This window comes from Cuculus canorus, chromosome Z, assembly GCF_017976375.1.
Source record: "Cuculus canorus isolate bCucCan1 chromosome Z, bCucCan1.pri, whole genome shotgun sequence".
NCBI classification, from domain to species: Eukaryota; Metazoa; Chordata; class Aves; order Cuculiformes; family Cuculidae; genus Cuculus; species Cuculus canorus.
In genome coordinates, this window is record NC_071441.1 from 23,905,249 (window position 1) to 23,924,315 (window position 19,067).

The 19,067-nt window shown below is 41.1% G+C and overlaps 1 protein-coding gene across 5 annotated transcripts in view; it reads left to right on the plus strand.

Moving 5' to 3' along the window:
- Positions 1–569: 569 nt before the first annotated feature.
- Positions 570–19,067, plus strand: part of CNTLN (centlein) — a 199,272-nt gene continuing 180,774 nt past the window's right edge. For 2 of the 5 annotated variants that reach the window (XM_054053478.1, XM_054053477.1), the window contains exons 1-2: positions 570–1,385; positions 1,474–1,596. In XM_054053478.1, the coding sequence (XP_053909453.1) occupies positions 999–1,385; positions 1,474–1,596 (510 nt within the window). In that variant the 5' untranslated portion in view covers positions 570–998. Of the gene's footprint in view, positions 1,386–1,473; positions 1,597–14,766; positions 14,788–16,868; positions 16,959–19,067 lie in introns of those variants that run through there. The other 3 variants (XM_054053476.1, XM_054053480.1, XM_054053479.1) reach the window with 3 other exon arrangements.

Consider the following 19,067-nt stretch of genomic DNA (forward strand, 5'->3'; position numbering starts at 1 on the left):
TACATCTCTGTATAACTGGAATACTCAGATGTGGTCTCTCACCTTTAAATTTACATTTTTAATACCACAGATAATAGTAGTAGGCATAATAAAATTCTTTTAAATAAAATTATATAAAAATAGGTATTTTGGCCTTGAGTAGCGTTGTAATTTTCAACAACTTCCACAGGCAAAGACATCACCAAGGATGCTTAAGTCTTTCTCATTGCCACCAGTGGAAGGGTTGGATGATTTAATGTATCATTCCCATTATCTGTAAACCTTGTTTGTTTCTACTTGTGCACACACAGAAATAATTTTATTTCTTGTTATAGTGGTATAGTCAGGGCAACTTTTTTGGAATCTGTGCAAAAGTTACAACAGAAGGAAAAAAAAACATGTACTTCTGTGTAAAGACACATATGATTTTTCCTATTGCAAAACACTGACATTGGTAAAATGCAATTTAATTGCTGTTTATTTCCAGGCTAAAAAAATGTCCTGGCCCCACGCATTAATTTTCTTCTTCATGTGTTTGGGAACAATTCTAGTCTTTTTATCAGTATTTTCTTTCCCATGTGGGCTACAGAAAAGGAGCAAAGATTTGCTTTGGCAACACCGTAAAATCCTTTTATTTTTTAAACCAAGCACTCTGCATTTCCTCATCTTAAACTCAAAACGTTTACCTACCAGGACCAGCACAAACATTTAATGTACTGTAACATTTGGACATTCCACACCTTTCTCAGCTTTTGGATGTAGGTTCTCAAGTCGAACCCTGGAAATAATAAATCTAACTCATCGTCCCTCGTGAGCGCCGACTGGGTGCTTGTGCATCCTAAAGCGCTATCAAGAAATACTCTAAAACCAGGTTTCTGGCCCTTCTCCAGGTAAGGGGAAAAGGAAAAAAAAAAACCTGCTAACCCTCGCTGAACTAAAACAACGCTGCAGCCTCGGAAAGCACCGAGCCCAGGAGCATCAGCACGGCTCGTACGCCAATCTCCAACATAGCAACAGAGATGCGAGATCACCCAGGGTTGGATAGGGCAAATCGGTCGGATTTCCAGTGTTTGGCTAAGCCCGGCGCATCATCCCCTCGGGCCGAGCACCACCACTCCGGGATCAGCAACCCCGCACCGCGAGGACCACGAGCCGCGCGCACTCTCCCCTCGCCGCTCGCGCGCACCCCACCCCGCGAGGCTCCGCCGCCCGGCACCGCGCGCAGTGCGCACGCGCAGTGCGGCCGCTCAGGCGGGCAAATTCAAACGTGCCCTTCTCTCTCTCTCTCTCTCTCTCTCTCCCCCTCTGCCCCCTTTCTCGTTGCCGTGGGTAGCAATGGATGCGCTGACGTCATTGCACCGCGTCCTTCGTTCTGCGGTTTCCGGCGCTCGCCCGCGGTGAATGCGGTAGAGACAGGGAGAGAGAGAAGCGGGAACGGGGGGAAGTTTTCATTTGCGTGGTTCACGGCACCGTTTCTCTGCCCTCTTCCCCCAGGGGCGGGCGGCTTCGCGCGGCTCCCCTTCCGCCGGGGCTGTGGCGGCGGCGATGGCTTCGCGGCGAGTAGCGGAGCTGGAGGAAGAGCTGCGGGGCTTGGCGGAGGAGCTGCGCCGCTGCCAGGTTACCGGGCGGCGGGGCTGGGGAAGGAAGAGGGGATTGAGGGGACAGTACGTGAGGCCCGGTGCTTCCGACACCCGAAGGCAAAAGCTTGGGGGGGGGGGACGGGACCCCGACACCCACCTGTTGGGCTCTTTATCTTGGCTCAAAAGCAAGAAGCACTTGGCCTGGAAGCATCTCTCTTCTGTCGTTTATTTCCGTTCCCCCTTCCGCCGTTTTATTTGCTTGTTGGCCAAAGGGAAGAGAAGCGCAGTGCTGTCACAGGCAGGTCCTGGCAGATGGAGGGCTGGAGGGTTTTCAGAGAAATAAACCTTTAGAGGTCATTTAATCTCTTCCCCTCCCCACCTTGAAGCCCTTCCTGGGAGGGAGGTCTTTGTGAATCTTTGTGAATCTATTTAACAAGGTTTAAGAAGATCAAATGCCGAGTCCTGCACTTGGGGCACAACAACCCTATGCAGTGTCACAGACTAGGGGAAGAATGTCTAGAAAGCTGCACGGAGGAAAAGGACCTGGGTGTATTGGTTGACAGCCGACTGAACATGAGCCAGCAGTGTGCCCATATGGCCAAGAAGGCCAATGGCATCTTGGCTTGTACAAGAAACAGCGTGACCAGCAGGTCCAGGGAGGTTATTCTCCCCCTGTACTCAGCACTGGTGAGACCACACCTTGAATGCTGTGTTCAATTCTGGGCCCCTCGCTGCAAGGAGGATGTTGAGGCTCTGAAGCATGTCCAGAGAAAAGCAACGAAGCTGGTGAGGGGGCTGGAGAACAAGCCTTACAAGGGGTGGCTGAGGGGGCTGGGATTGTTTAGCCTGGAGAAGAGGAGGCTGAGGGGAGACCTTATTGCTCTCTACAACTACCTGAAAGGAGGTTGTAGGGGGGAGGGAGACGGCCTCCTCTCCCAAGTGACAGGGGACGGGACAGTAGGCAATGGCCTCAAGCTGCAGCAGGGGAGGTTCAGACTGGATATCAGAAAAAAATTTTTCAAAGGAAGGGTCATCAGGCACTGGAACAGGCTGCCCAGGGAGGTGGTTGAGTCATCATTTCTAGAGGTATTTAAAAGACAGGTAGACAAGGCACTCAGGGACATAGTTTAGTGGCAGATAGGAATGGTTGGACTTGATGATCTAAGAGGTCTTTTCCAATCTGGTTGTTCTATGATTCTATGAATAATTGCCGTCATACTTGCAAAAGTTCTCCCTGCAACCTCCCTTCGCAGGTGCACATTCCTCCCTTTTTCCAGCTTATGTTTAGGTACGTCTTGAGGAAATAACAGAATGTTGATAATGTGAGGTCTTGTTACAGAAATCTGTGCTGATTCTCTGTCAAACAAGTGTATTGCACCTAAAGGATAGAGCAGAGACAAAGGTGACATCTGATGCTCTCGTTGCTTTCTCACTTACTTGCTGACTGCCGAAACAGTGTTTTCTTTTGGTAAAAATCCACAGCGGCCTGGGCTGACGTAGTCTTATTTGTGAACAGAAAATAGTATCTGCTTTAGAGGTAATAGAGGTTTGTGATTTCAAGCAGCATTGCTGCAACTGGCATTGTGTTTCTGCTATGGGTGGAATCCAGACTTCTTGCAGAAACTTGTTGCATAGGAAATCTGCGGAGAGAGGGAGCTGTCAATAAAAATCCTGTTTAGAAATATTGAACAATGAATGGTTTGGGTGGATCTTTAATGTCTTGTGGGATAAGTTTAGATAACTCGATAATTTAGTTACTTTCCTCTTCTCCTTATGCAGATGTGTCTTCAGACAGAACATGGTGGAGGCAGAAGGAGGGCGCAGTGCTCTGCTTATTTGCTAGTTAAACATAAATTATATATTACTAAAACACAGTAGCATAAAATATTTTTGAAGAACATTATAATTAATAGAAACTTGGCAATAAACTGTTCAAATGTGAATTTTTAATCACTTTGATAGTATAACTTGATGTACACAAATTGTAGTTAAGTATCTGACTCCCTCTTTAGATTCGTGCAATTACATGTGTGTTTCACCTTGTTTGTTGATGAACCCATTCCAATCATTTTGAAACTAGAAAATATTTTTAAATGTACTTCTTTTAAGCCTCATGCATATTGTCTTGCCATTCTTGTATTTTGGTCTTGTGTCAGATCAGATCGTTTTCTGTGAGGGAAGCACACAAGTGAAAAAGAACATGAAAGTAGTACCTGTACTTGAAAACAGAACCCAGTCAGTGTTCCACAGTAACATCTCTAGCTCTAGGTATAATCCAATATGTACCATCCTTATAACAACAGGGGATGTCTGTCTTCAGGATTTATTTAAGGTTATTAATAAAATGAAAAGGAAAATGGAGCAGTAATCCATAAGCAGAGTTTCTTCTTTGAAAGCTCTGCAATATAGACATCTCTGTGCTTTACTATTTTACTAATCCATCAATAAATGAAGAGAGACATGTTTGAGTGTGTTTATGTTAAGTAAAGAGGGGGGAATCAGATTTTAATGAGTGATTACTTGGTGATTACTTGGTCAATTATGCACCTTTTGCAAAGTAGGATTTATGTAAAATGATAAACCTTTTTTTAAGTTTTGTGAAGTTAGACTCTGACTAGATGGGAATGAAAATAGGCCAACGCAGATTCTTCAACTGGTTTAAAAGTCAGCTGGTAAAATTATTCAGGGATGGTTAATCCATTTTAACTTCATACTCTGGAAATATGAAAACTTTGTACAAAGCCAAGCCATTTGGAAAATTTGTGTGGGCAACGTCAATGTACTTTTCCAATTTCTTTGCAGTTGAAATGCAAAGTTTTTCCTGACCAATTCCTGTAGTGGAATTATATTTAATCTGCTGTGTATTTCTTCATTTCATTTGAATGTAAAATCATCTTTGGTTCTTGTCTTGTTACTTAATATTTTAAGTCTTCTTAGTAAGAATCATGAATTTATTTAAGTGGAAAGGACCTCTTGAGAACAGCTTTGCCACCCCACCCTAGAGCAGGTTTTCCAAAATGGTGTGAGATTTTGAGTATTTCTATTACTGGAGATGGCAGCCTCGCAGGGGAGCCTGTGCCAGTTTGCGAATACCCTCACAGCAAGTATGTTTCAACTTTTGTTGAGATTTTCGTTGTCTTATGGGTTGTTCTACTGGATGGGGTTATCTCTTTTGGAGACTACCCTAGCAGGCAAAAAAAAAAAAAAAAGACAAAAAAAGCAATAGCCATTAGTGAAAGGGTGTTAGTTTGTAATCAGCAAGTGAATAAAGTTGCTGAAGGTTTTGGTGGTTTTTTTTTTCTTATGAGTATTACATTCACAGGCAGTCAAACTGTAGTTTCAAAACATACTTCCCAACTGAAAACCAGTTTTGACAGTGTACTTGAACTAAAGAATCAGCCTCAAATATTTGTTATTAGCCTTTTGGATATTTATTTTGAAAGAAGAAAACCCTATTTATCAAATGGTTGAGGCTGAAAGTTTTGAGTCTGGGGAACACTAAACAAGGTTGTAGAAGTAGAGATGTATATGTCCAACAGTTACCTAACACCTGAATAAAATATGCCATGCTTCTTTTCTACCTCTTCACACCTCCTTGGATTATTATATTCACTGTGTTATAAACTGCATTTCCAAAACAAAGTCTGCCTACTGGGGACTGGAGTCCATTGATGATGTAGAGTCCGTTGGCTAAATATATGGCTAATGAAGCCATATTCTCTGGCTAATAAAGCTCCTGAGTCTTAGTGGAAGTATTGTGCCTGCTAGCTCTTCTCTAACCATAGGTATTCCAGGTGCCAACTGTTGGCTGTTGTCTCTTTTTCTGCAACAGGATGGTGAATCAGTTGATGCAGACCATTTTTCTTATCCCGCTTGTTGGCTTTTATGTTCAAACCTAGATTCTTTAACTTCTTCATAGATCTTTTGTCGTCTAAGGTAACACTTCCCACAAATAAAGGTGCCTACACAGCCAAATATAGTATTTTGAAAACTTTTTTTTTCACTGCTCTTTTCTAGAGCTAAGATTCTGCTGGTAAGTCTTGATCGTGGCATCTTAGGTTTGCAATATTTGGTTATTTTCTTTAGTACTCTTAACAATATAGGAGCTTGAATCATAATGAACAAGATATTTGAAGAGGGAGCACTCTGTGAGAGCTGATGTTGTCTTGTAATTCCATGATGAAATCTGCAAAAATGAGAAAGCAAAATTAAAAAATAGTCCAAAATTCCCAAATTGTCCGCTGAGGAGATTTGTATAAGGCAAAGAAAGTAAAAAAAATAAATCTAAAGCTTGTTTGCTTTGTAATATGCTGTTTTGGGAAAATTATTGTTGGGTCTGCACTAATCATCGTATAATGATTTTGATAATCACTTAATAAATTACTTTTAATTTCAGTGCTCTTAAATTTGCTTGAAAATTACGTGCATAATTGAGTAGTTTTTCTGAAAACACCTTAAAGGAATTTTTTGTTGTTTTGGTTTCCTTTGGGACTTTGTTGTTCCATTTCTGTGACTGTCTTGACATCGTTGAGGGGCACTGAGTAAGTAACAGTAAGTTATGACACAGCTGGTCTCTGTTCCTTGCTTTAACTGCTGTGTTCTATTTTAAGGTTCATTGCTGCTGCCTACCATCTTAGTGTCTCAAGACCCTTCCATGTAGAATCTTCAACATATACGTTCTTGTTGCTCTGTGGAGTTTATGACTCAACTTGGTGTTTAAAAGACCTGGTGTGTGTTTTACCTCCTTCTTGTTTTCTCCTCTGAATGTATATTTTAAAGGGGGGATGGAGGTGTTGTTTTTGCAGGCATGGTTGCTCCTGGTAAAGGAAGTCCAAGTGGCTTTTTTCTGATTTTATGTAAGGGGAGTGATTTGCTGTCTCTGGAAGCTCGCTCTGTAAGTGGAGTTGCAGGGCCAAGAGCATTTTTCCTTAGCTTTCATGTGCTGTCTTTAATCTTGCATAGTCTTTAAATTACCTGGTCACTTTATTGTCTAAGAATTGATTTACAGCATATTCCTTTATTCCTTGGTTGGTTTCTTGTGGTTTCTTTCTTTTTTTTTTTTTTTTTTTTTTTGTGGAAAACATTTCATTTGGTGCCAAATAATTTGCATTCCTCAAGCAGAAGCTATATTTTTGGTGTCCTAGCTCTCGGTCTCTTGACTGCTGAACTAGACATTTTCATGCCCCCTATTCTGTATATATAAAGATAGGAAATGTTCTTTAAAGTATCCCCTGGTGAGAAACTTTCTCAAATCCTCACTTTGACAAAGACATTTGATTTGAGATGGGGTGTTCTGCATCTATTTTAGTGTCTTATATTGTTGGAAATATGGAGAGTTGGAAGAAGTAAGCCCATGACCTCTGTTTTTACTTATGCTGTTGGTAATACTCACAAAAGGACCTTGGTTTGATTAGCTTTGTTTCATATTTTCCAGCCTAAAAGCTCTGTCTTTATTTGCTGAAAGTGTTGTTTTGGGTTCAAACGTGTGTCTTGACTATTTACCTATTATTATTTTAAAGTAACACAACAGTCTTCATTTTATTCATTGCAGCTTTGATTTCAAAGGTAACGTGGCATTTCCCTCTGCTAAAATAAATAAGGTGATGTTTTCATAAGTACAGACTTCCTTTCTAGCTTTGTGGTTCTGGATTAGCTAAGAGTCTGTTTCTCTGCAGTTATATATGCTGCTTTTAGGGAGCTCTTGTTAGGTTTTTTTATCTCATGCACCTTTCCCATCAATGATTGTTACAATGCCTACTTCTTTGCTATGTTAGGAATTTATAGGTGTATCTAGCTGTAACTAGATAACAAGTCTCTCAAGAGAACACCTTTGTATGATGCTCTGCACAGTCTGTACCCCTGTCTTGGAAGGTACAGTCTGTCAGCTGCCAGCAGTCTGCAGACCATAATGTTTATTCAAAGAAACCATACTGCTGCTTATGTTTTTGAATTTACAAATGCAGTTTATAGATTAAAAAATATAAATTCTCCATTAGTCACAAAGTTATGAACTGATCAGTAATCTGTCTGTACATGTTCTGCTCTGGCAGATTGACCAGTAGAATTTCCACCGTTTCTGTCAAAGGTGACAAATAAAATTGGAGAAGGAAGAGATTTTCCAGTAGTTGCTGTTAACTGTTGCTTATCTTCATTGTCAGAGATGGGAAAGAATTCTGTATGAATAGGCTAAGTAGTTCTGGGTAGAAGAGAAACCAAGAAGGTGGGCTGCTAGTTTGTGGAGAGTGGAATGACAGGGGCTGTGACTGCAGCTGGCTTTGGTTTTTGTTTTATGTTTCCTGCTCACTGTGGAAAGCTGCGCATAGACCTGTTCTGGTTGTCATGTCTTATTTTTCACTGTGTTTGCAGGAAAAGAGCAATACTTTGTGGAGAGCTAGACTGTCTCGTGTTGATCACTTGTCAGGGAGGGATGAAAAATGTTCCATTTGTTATCAGTAGTATTGGTAACAAATAGGATTGCGATAATGAACTTATGAAATTAGCTGGAAAAACAGATGCAGTCTTTTATTTAATATCCATGACAGCCATTGCAAGTCTTATGTAGCCATGACAAAGCTGATTTATAAGCAGTTTTAACACCCCTGCCCCTTTATTTACAAGTAACAAGTAAATTAGTCAGTAAACAGTCAGTAAATTAGTCAGTAAACAGTCAACCTGCTGTTTGAGAATAGGGAACGTCTTGTGGCAGATGTGATGGTTGGGGGACGCCTGGGACTAAGCGATCTTGAGATGATAAGGTTTTCAGTTCTAGGTGGGATAAAGAAGGGGATTAGCAAAACAGTCACATTAAACTTCTGGAGGGCAGACTTCGGACTGTTCAGAAGGTTGGTTGGCAAAGTCCCACGGGAGACAGTCCTTCAAGGCAAGGGAGCCCATGAGGGCTGGGTGCTCTTCAAAAATGAAATCCTAGTGGCTCAGGAGCAAGCCATCCCTATGTTCCAGAAAAGGAGCCATCGGGGGAAAAAGCCAGCTTGATTGAGGAGGGAGATTTTGGGATGCATCAAAAAGAAGAAGGTCTATGAGCTTTGGAGGAAAGGGCAGGCGTTTTGGGTGGACTACGGGGACGAAGTGAGATCGTGTAGGGAAAAAATCAGAAGGGCAAAGGCCCAACTAGAAATCAAATTGTCTAAGTCTGTGAAAGGTAATAAAAAAATCTTTCTACAAATACATAACAAGAAAAGGAGGACTAGGGAGAATATTTAGTCCCTATTGGATGCAGAAGGAACAACAGTGACAGGGGATAAGGACAAGGCTGAGGTACTTAAAGCCTTCTTTGCCTCAGTCTTTAATATTAAGGAAAATTGTTCCCTCTGTGTACAAACCCAGGAGTTAGAGGAGCAGAATGAGGCTCCCATGATCCAAGAGGAGGAGGTTAGAGACTTGCTTGCCCAGCTAGACACCCACAAGTCTATGGGGCCGGATGGGATCCACCCAAGAGTATTGAAGGAGCTGGAGGATGTCCTTTCCAAACCCCTTTCCATCATCTTCCAGCGGTCCTGGCTGACTGGGGAAGTTCCACTAGACTGGAGGCTGGCTAATGTTGTGCCCATCTACAAGAAGGGTTGCAGGGAGGATCCCGGGAACTACAGGCCTGTCAGTCTGACCTCAGTGCTGGGGAAAGTCATGGAACAGGTGATCTTGAGTGCTATCATGAAGCACATGCAAGAGAACCGGATGATCAGGCCCAGTCAACACGGGTTAACGAAAGGCAGATCTTGCCAAACTAACCTGATCGCCTTCTATGACAAAATGACTCGACTACTGGATGGGGGAAAGGCTGTGGATGTAGTCTTCTTCGACTTCAGTAAAGCCTTTGACACAGTTTCTCACAGCATTCTGCTTCAAAAACTGTCAGCCTCTGGCCTGGATGGGCGCACACTCTCCTGGGTTGAAAACTGGTTGGATGGCTGGGCCCAGAGAGTGGTGGTCATTGGAGTTAACTCCAGCTGGAGGCCAGTTACAAGTGGGGTTCCCCAGGGCTTGGTACTGGGTCCAGCCCTGTTCAATGTCTTTATCAATGACCTGGATGAAGGTATTGAGCGCACCCTCAGCAAGTTTGCAGATGACACTAAGCTGGGTGGAAACATGAATCTGATCTGGTGGAGGGTAGGGAGGCTCTGCAAAGGGATCTGAACAGGCTGGACCGCTGGGCTGAGGCCAATGGCATGAGGTTCAACAAGGCCAAATGCTGGGTCCTGCACTTGGGGCACAACAACCCTATGTAGTGCTACAGACTGGGGGAAGAGTGGCTGAAGAGCTGTACAGAGGAGAAGGACTTGGGAGTAATGGTTGACAGCCGACTGAACATGAGCCAGCAGTGTGCCCAGGTGGCCAAGAAGGCCAATGGCATCTTGGCTTCTATCAGAAACGGTGTGACCAGCAGGTCCAGGGAGGTTATTCTCCCTCCGTACTCAGCACTGGTGAGACCGCACCTTGAGTACTGTGTTCAATTCTGGGCCCCTCGCTGCAAGAAGGATGTTGAAGCTCTGGAGTGTGTCCAGAGAAGAGCAACGAAGCTGGTGAGGGGGCTGGAGAACAAGTCTTACGAGGAGCAGCTGAGAGAGCTGGGGTTGTTTGGCCTGGAGAAGAAGAGGCTGAGGGGTGTCCTTATTACTCTCTACAACTACCTGAAAGGAGGTTGTGGAGAGGAGGGAACTGGCCTCTTTTCCCGGGTGACATGGGACAGGACAAGGGGCAATGGCCTGAAGCTTCACCAGGGGAGGTTCAGGCTGGATATCAGAAAAAAATTCTTCACAGAAAGAGTCATCGGGCACTGGAACAGGCTGCCCAGGGAGGTGGTCGAGTCACCTTCCCTGGAGGTGCTTAAGGAACGGGTTGATGAAGTGCTTAGGGACATGGTTTAAGGGAGTGTTAGGAATGGTTGGACTTGATGATCCAGTGGGTCCTTTCTAACCTGGTGATTCTGTGATTCTATGAAATTCAGATAGTATGTTAAATTTAATAACAAAACATTGCATTGTTTCATGATATTTGAATAACTACTTGAGATGTCTGTTGGTTGTGTGTAATAGAAATATTTTTAAATCAGTAACTGAGAATTGAAACTAATATTAAATTAAAAAAAGCCATAGCTCTTCCTTAGCGATGTGTTTTTATGTCGACTTGGTTCTTACTCTTCTGACTTTGTGACCAAAATTTAAATACTACCAGCATGAGAGTTCAAGAGTGTTGGTATTTTTTTCTAGATGAATTGTTGTTATCCATACTGTTCTTTCAAAACAGAGCGAAGTATTTATTGCTTTCTTTCACCAAATACTAATTCCTCTTATTAGTGATTAAGCCAAGACCACGTATTTATTGGTGCCAAGGGACGCCAGCTGTTTAGTGTTTTGGGTGGGTTTTGTTGGTTTTTTTAATACTATTACATTTTACCATAAGTAGTCTAAATTATGCAAGTCTGATTAGTACAGGTGTTGTTAATAAAGGCTTTACATTTTATGTTTTATAGACGTAAGTACTGTTGTTGTGTAACTAAATTTGTTTTCTTCTGCTTTTTTTACTTAAATTTTAGCTAACCAGAGTGAATTTTTACATCTAGTCTTTTAAATTGCCCACAGCATGTGAGCGGTAATCTAAAATTTGGTCTAAGGATCATAGAGTCACAGAATAGTTTGGGTTGGAAGGAGACTCTAAAGATCACATAGTTCCAGCTCCCCTGCCATTCACATGGATGTCTTCCAGTAGATCAAGTTGCTTAAAGCCCCATTCGGCCAGACTTTGAACACTTCTCATGATTAGGCACCCACAAGCCTGTTCCTGTGCCCCTAAATCTACCCTCTTTCATTCTAAAACTGTTGCCCCTGCTCTTGGTAGAAAATCTCTGTCTTACAGGACCCCTTTAGGTATTGAAAGGCTGCAGTCTTTTCTCTTGGGAGCCTTCTCTTCTCCAGACTGAAAAGCCACAACTCTCTCAGCCTTTCTTCACATGAGTGTTTAGCCCTCTGATCATTTTTGTGACCCTGCTATGGATCTGTGCTGATAGAGATATGTCTTCATGGTGCTGGGGTCCCCAGAACTGGATGCAGTGCTCCAGGTGGGGTCTCACAAGAACAGAGGAGAGGGTGGAAGGTAATTTCTATTGGCCTGCTGGCCATGTTTCTTTTTATGCATCACAGGATATGGTTGGCTTTCTGGGCTGCAAGTGCATGTTGCTAGTTCGTGTCCATTTATTTCATCCGCCTATATCCCTGCGTCCTTCTCCACAAGGCTCCTTTCAATCTCTTCATCCCTCAGCCTGTATTAATACAGAGGGTTGCCCTGACTTAGGTGCAGGACCTTGTGCTTAGTCTTGTTGAACCTAATGAACTTTGCCTGGGCCCACATCTCAAGCCTATCAGTGTCGCTCTGGATGGCATTCCTTTCCACTGTGTAGAAACTGCCACTCAACTTGATGTTATCTGCAAACGTGCTCAGGGTGCACTCCCTCAATCCCACTGTCGTTGATGAAGATATTTAACAGTACTGGTCTTAATGTGGATTTTGGAGGTCCACCACTCATTACTGGTTTCCATTTGAACGCAGAGCCATTAACTGTAAGTCTCTGGATGTAGCTTCCTTTTCCTGCAGTCACTAGGGTCTTTGACCGCCATGAGATAGGAATGAGTGAAAAGGTACCTTCTATGGATACTACAAAACATTGCTGTTTCTCCATAAAGGACGTGTTTTACATGCAAAGAAGTAGGCTCTTGCTTGGAGTTTTTCCAACCAGACTGAGGATGCTTCTAGAATGTTCTGAGTTGTTTACATTTACCACGTAGTTACTTATTCAAACTGGAGGACAATGCCTGCAGCAGATCTGGTTTTCCTATCAAACTGTATTTAGGTTCAGAGAGAGGGATACTGAGGGAATGATTTCAGATTATCTTGTTCTCTGTTGTGATTTGTGCACTGTTTCAACTATTTCAGGTATTGTTTAGCTCGTGATTTAGAAGATAGACAAATACTCTCCTATTTGTCTTCAGTTACACAGGATTTGGAAAGTACTACAAATTCATATCAGACAGAGTTGACACGATGCACCCAAAATCTACTTGATTACTCCTGATAATTCAGAGTGAATATACCCAAATATATGTGTATGGTTATCTGGTCTGTAAAATAAAACTACTTGTGTGTTCCTGTATTTTCAAATGCATTGAAAAATCACATATGCATTATGATTGTATTAATCCAGAATTTTATGTTTAAACAAGAAGTCTGAGGCCTATGTTGAAACTTTTGGATTATACTATACTTTCAAATAACTGATGGAACTCTTAAAATAACTTTTAGAATTGTGGCACTTACAGAGAACAGTTATGTATCTTAGAAAATTCGTGCCCTATTCCATTCTATGCAACTTGCATCCACATTATGTCAAAGAACTACGGTTGGTTTAAATTTAAGCTGTTTGAATATCTGTAGCTTGAAATGAAAACTCAGAGATGAGTTATCCTATCCTTGATCTATAAAGGGATTAAAGCAAACTCTTAACTCTGGGCCTGAACGTGTTGCACTCTCATATCCCCTCCTCTTTGAAAACAATTCTTAACATCAACCGAGTGTTACATTTTCAATGTTGAGTACTCAGAAAAAGGCAATTGTTACTGTAACAGCTGTACCATGTGAATGAAGGCATGAAGAGCCCTGGCTGTGCATTCACCAAAGAGCAAATGAAGTAATTTACTTTTAGCTTTTCAGTGAGGGTGGCATTGTTTGTTCATGTCTATCTAATAACTTCTCTCTATCATTTGACATGTGTCTTGCCCTCCTGTTATGGTACTGATCTGACTTTAACGATGTTAATTCATCGACTATGTCATGATGGGCCAGGAAATATCTTGTATTTCTTGTCCATTGATGCCTTAGTGAGTCAGTTATTTATGTCAATTAGGAACAAGTAATAGAATTATTCAGTTAAGTGCATTGCTGTCTTTTTGCAACACTGATAGACTAATTGGGTAGTTCATTTATGAAATTGTGTAATGGCAGCATCTTTTAGTGCATGTCATGTAGTATCTTTATTAGACCACTGTTACTGCATCAACATTGTAACACAATAACATTATATTATTTTTATGGTACCTGATAGCATTCAACAGAGATCTGAGTAAGGATGCGGTCTTTTGGGGGGGTATGTGTGTATGTTTATCTACATACATTTTTCTATGTACTACATACATATGCGAGTGAAGCACTAGTTATCTTTTACCATTTTGATTCAAAGGTATCTTTGTTGCCAAATCTACCTACAGAGATGAGATAACAGGAGATTCTTCAAACAGAAAATTATAGCTGGAAGATATTTTAAACTGTTTTCCTAGTATCATAAAATTGCTTGTTGGTTGCATATTCCTGGTACTGGAACATTAAGGACTTCGGAAGGAAAAGTACACTTGTTTGCTGATGCTGTCTGTTTTGAAGCTGTCAGTCAGGTCGGATCACATACAAATGTCTTAAAAATCTCTGCCTGGAAATTAGGTGTAACTGCATACTGTATGTCAGTGACTTTTGTGACCTTGAAAATTAACTAATGTTATCTTTAGAGCCTATTATGTATAAGGCATGAAGTTGTCTTGTGAGGTACTGATCAGTCTTACCTTCTAGTGACTTTAGGTTGTTAAAAATCATAGCACCTCAAAGACAGGCTTTGTAAAGTGTATTCTCTACTGTGGCCACACAGCAGGACTGTGTGAGTTGTGGAGAGAATACCTCTTATTTAGGAATAAAATACGTGATTGGAAATCACAAAGAAACACTTGCACAGCAGGATCAAGAGAGTCTGCACTGGCAGTATACAACAGTGTAAGTTTAGAGGTCTGTCGCTTGCATGTAAAGTGTATGTGTCAGCTTGATTAAAGGCTTGAGCTCTTCATTTGAAAGTATACTAGATGTTAGGGGAGTCCAAACCATTCCATATTAACAGATTTCTTGCAGGTGTTTCAATACTTATACCAGCTATATTATTTAATGATTTTTTTCTCAATTCCGTATGGTATTTTGCAAATCTATATGAATTCTTTCAGCCAGGCAGTCATGCATATTTCACTTTGTGTTTAAATATTCACTTCATAATCAGACACTGACAGTTTTCTGTATTATTATAGAATTCCTTGCTAAACATTAACAGTAAACTAATAGCTCCCTCTGTCCTACAGCTGTTTAATTTTCCTTTCAGGGGGCATCTACGGACTAAAAAACTAAAATGAAGGTTTGTATCCTGTGCTTTTCTGGCAGTTATATGGAGTGGGAGGTGGGGGTGGGGTTTAGTTTTGCTGGTTTTATTTTATTTTTTTCTGTTCTAGGGATGTTCTCTTCCAGTTTGCAGAAGTTGGTATCTTTCTAATTAGTGAATAATAATTTATACTGCTGTAAAAATGAACTGAACACTAGTAATAGTTAACATAATTTAAAATAAATACAATAGAACATGAAAAAGAGTACTGATTTCAAACTAGGTAACTGAAATGCTTGATGTATGAATTTACGCTAGAGGAGAAGGTTTTTCAGTTTATCCTTGTTCTCATCACAGTGTGTGGTAGACAGGTAAACAAAAATTAAACCTACCTGGAAACTGAATACCTAAACTCTGATGAAAGAAGAATAGTTCCTGTGAGCAAAAAAATAGAGCTACTGCTTATGTTTTTGGCACTCATCTCACTGCTAACCAAAACCTTTTCCTATAGCAATTCAGTATCATTGCTTTAAAAGAATGCCAGTTTGTTCTCCTTGACAAAGGAGTGTAGAAATACTCAAAACCATATGTGCATAGGTCACTTTAAGTTTCCGTTAGACAAATAATTACCCAACATTGACATGGTTTTATATACTTCTGATGCCAAATGTCCAGAGCAGTGTTTATGCTTGGATTGCTCTTCCAAAAGGGAAGTAAATGATTTTATTTTAAATAAGAACACTTGTCTTTACCTGCTTATAGGACAAATGGATTCTGTGTTTTGTGACTTACACTAATGTTTAGTTCATTGACAACTTCACTTTCAAACAAATGCTTTTACTGTAACTATTCGTGCCATGTAACCTTTGTCAGTGACTCACTTTGCATTTGACCTTACTTCTGAGTGTGGTGCTCTTAAAAATGAGTAGGAAAAATCGAGTTTTCTTTGGAAAGAACGTGTTTGAGGCCGAAGGTACTCTTAATTTCTGTATGTCTTTTAGTATGATGATAAACTACAATTACTTCCACTGTAGGCTGAAGGAAAATCATAGAATCACCAGATCGGAAAAGACGCCTTGGATCATCGAGTCCAACCATTCCTATCTGCCACTAAACCACGTCTTGTCTACTCATCTTTTAAATACCTCTAGGAATGGTGACTCAACCACCTCCCTGGGCAGCCTGTTCCTGTGTCCGATGACCCTTTCTGTGAAAAATTTTTTTCTGATATCCAGTCTGAACCTCCCCTGGTGCAGCTTGAGGCTGTTTCTCCTTGTCCTGTCCCCTGTCACTTGGGAGAAGAAGCCAGCACCCTCCTCTCTACAACCTTCTCTCAGGTAGTTGTAGAGAGCAGTAAGATCTCCTCTCAGCCTTCTCTTCTAAAGGGTAAACAACCCCAGTTCCCTCAGCCGCTCCTTGTAAGGCTTGCTCTCCAGCCCCCTCACCAGCTTTGTTGCTCTTCTCTGGACACGCTCCAGAGCTTCAACATCCTTCTTGCAGCGAGGGGCCCAGAACTGAACACAGTATTTGAAGTGCGATCTCACCAGTGCTGAGTACAGGGGGAGAATAACCTCCCTGTACCTGCTGATCACACCGTTTCTGATACAAGCCAAGAGATGCCATTGGCCTTCTTGGCCGTGTGAGCACACTGCTGGCTCACGTTCAGTCGGCTGTCAATCAACACACCCAGGTCCTTTTCCTCCAGGCAGCTTTCTAGCCACTCTTCTCCTACTCTGTAGCACTGCACAGGGTTGTTGTGCCCCAAGTGCAGGACCCAGCATTTGGTCTTGTTAAACTTCATGCCATTGGTCTCGGCCCAGCGGTCCAGACTGTTCAGATCCCTTTGCAGAGCCTCCCTACCCTCCAGCAGATCGACACTTCCTCCCAGTTTAGTGCCATCTGCAAACTTGCTAAGGGTGCACTCAATGTCTTAATCTAGGTCATTGATCAAGATACTGAACAAGACTAGACCCAGCACAGAGCCCTGGGGGACACCACCTGTGACCGGCCTCCAGCTGGAGTTAACTCCATTTACCACAACTCTTTGAGGCCAGCCATCCAACCAGTTTTCCACCTAGCAGAGGTTGTGCCTGTCCAGGCCAGAGGCAGATATTTCCCTAAGCAGAATACTGTGAGAAACTGTGTCAATGACTTTCCTGAAGTCCAAGAAGACTGTGTCCACAGCCTTTCCCTCTTCCAGTAAGAGGGTACTTGTGTTCTTCTGTTGCATAATTTTTTGGTTCTGGCATGCAAACGGGGTTGCAGGATGAGCATCTATCTGATATTAGATGTGTTATGAATAATCTTAACTTTAATGAGTAATTTTCACTAACTTTCAAATGACATCTGCATACTGCCTTGTGCATATATAAGTTCTCAGCTGTTCAAGGTACACTCTTGCTGACCTCTTGAGCTGTTAACATACACTTGAGTAGGCTCAAAGTTCCTTGGGTATGCTGAAGATTGATATATCCCAGCTCTTGACAGCTGTAGTGTTTTTGTGTGCCAACTTCAGGCAGTCTAAGCCGCCCTTTTTTGGAAGAAATTGTTTGGCTCTCAAGATCACTCAGGGAACAGCCTTACCAAGTACATTAATTGTGCCAAGAGCTTAAAACGTCTGTTTAAACTTCTCGTCTTAAACTAACAATTTCTGGCTAATATTCGTTCTGTTATACAAAATGCTTAATTATTTATAGATTTAAATGAAACAGTTGTAGCTATTAAAATGTTTGGCGTGTTAAAAAGAAGTCAGTCATATTTTATGAGAGCTTACTATTCATTGACTAATGTTTTACTAATGTTTTACTGTCATAATGAGAAATTTTGTAGCTTTCTGTGTAAACTTTCATTTTAAGTAATGAAGTTCACAGACTTTTAACTGCAGATGGTGTGCAGGGTTTTTTTTAACTGGTAATATGTATTTGAAGAAAGTATTAAATAATTTGTGTCATTCTTTCTGTAGAAAGGCTACTTAAGCAGGACTGTTCTTTTTTTGTGCACATTGAAAGAAGTAGAAATATGCAGTGATAGGCATTTGTTCGTTTAGATTAGAATATCTGTTGATAGTATTACACCATTCCTTTATAGTTCTGTGTGTGCTAGTCATAGGTTGTCGTAATAAATTTAAATACCATTCTCTGCCATCATCAAAAATAACAAGAATTTATTGAAATGGCATTGTTTTGCGGTTCTGGAAATTCCAGTGATTTTTCACTGATTTCCAGACTAGTTGGGAAGGATTTTGTTTGTTTTATTTGTTATTTTTAAATGGACACTATTTAGCCTGTTCTATTTAGCTGTTTCTTTGAAGTTCATTTAGTGCATGCTGATGATATTTAATATTCCTTACTGCAAGCTTTTTTATTTTCAAATTAGGCTGGCTTTTTCATTCCTTCTTCATCTACCTACCTATTTCATCTACTGTTTTTGTAGCACAGACAGAAATGTCACAGAACGTAGTTATGTAAGGAGTGGCAGTTCAACTGACATGAGTACAACTTGGATTTGATTTCACTTTTCCTTGGACAGCTTTGAAATTAGTCTGTTTGTGAAACGGTTATAGGTTCTTTGAGGTTAATCTGAACTGCTTATTCAATTAAGAAATCATTTGTACCTGAGTATCTGTGTTCTCATTAGCAAGACAACTTTCATCAAAATTCCATATTTTATATATATATTATCAAAAGGTCATTTTCTGGGAGGTCTGGCAAAACTTAGCTTGCCAGAGACTCAAAATGTACTGGATACTCAGCAATAATTACGGGAGGGATATGAGCATTTCTCTCTTGTTGTGCTGGTCATATGTATATGTTTTGTACATATTTATTCATTACAAACAATTCGGTATGTTATTGTAGTTTTCCGTTTTTGTCAGTTTTTTTTATAATGGAGGAATGCTGTGCTTAGAAGTACATGCCTGAAAGTTGCGCACTGTTTTATTCTGAAGTGATGCCTTGTGGTGTTCCTTTCTGGGACTTGGAGTGTGGGGGAACCTGGAGAGTAGAGTAACAGGCTGCCACCATTGCTCCTAGTGGCTCTGGTGGTATTCGATAAATAGTGCATATTGGAGTCATGAAGAATCCCAAGTGTCTCAACTTTTCTAATAAATAAATAAGCAGAAACCCCAACAGCTGCAGAAACCCCAACAGCTACCTCTGTGTTCTTGTATACAGGACAATAAAGTGAAAATCTAAGGAAGCATGATGATAGGCAATGCCAAATCTTTAAAAAAAACAAACGAAGTAAACGAAGCTCATGAGTTCATAAATCAGCATCAGAAAACTGTTTGGCTCAAGTTTTTTGAGGATTTTTGAGTA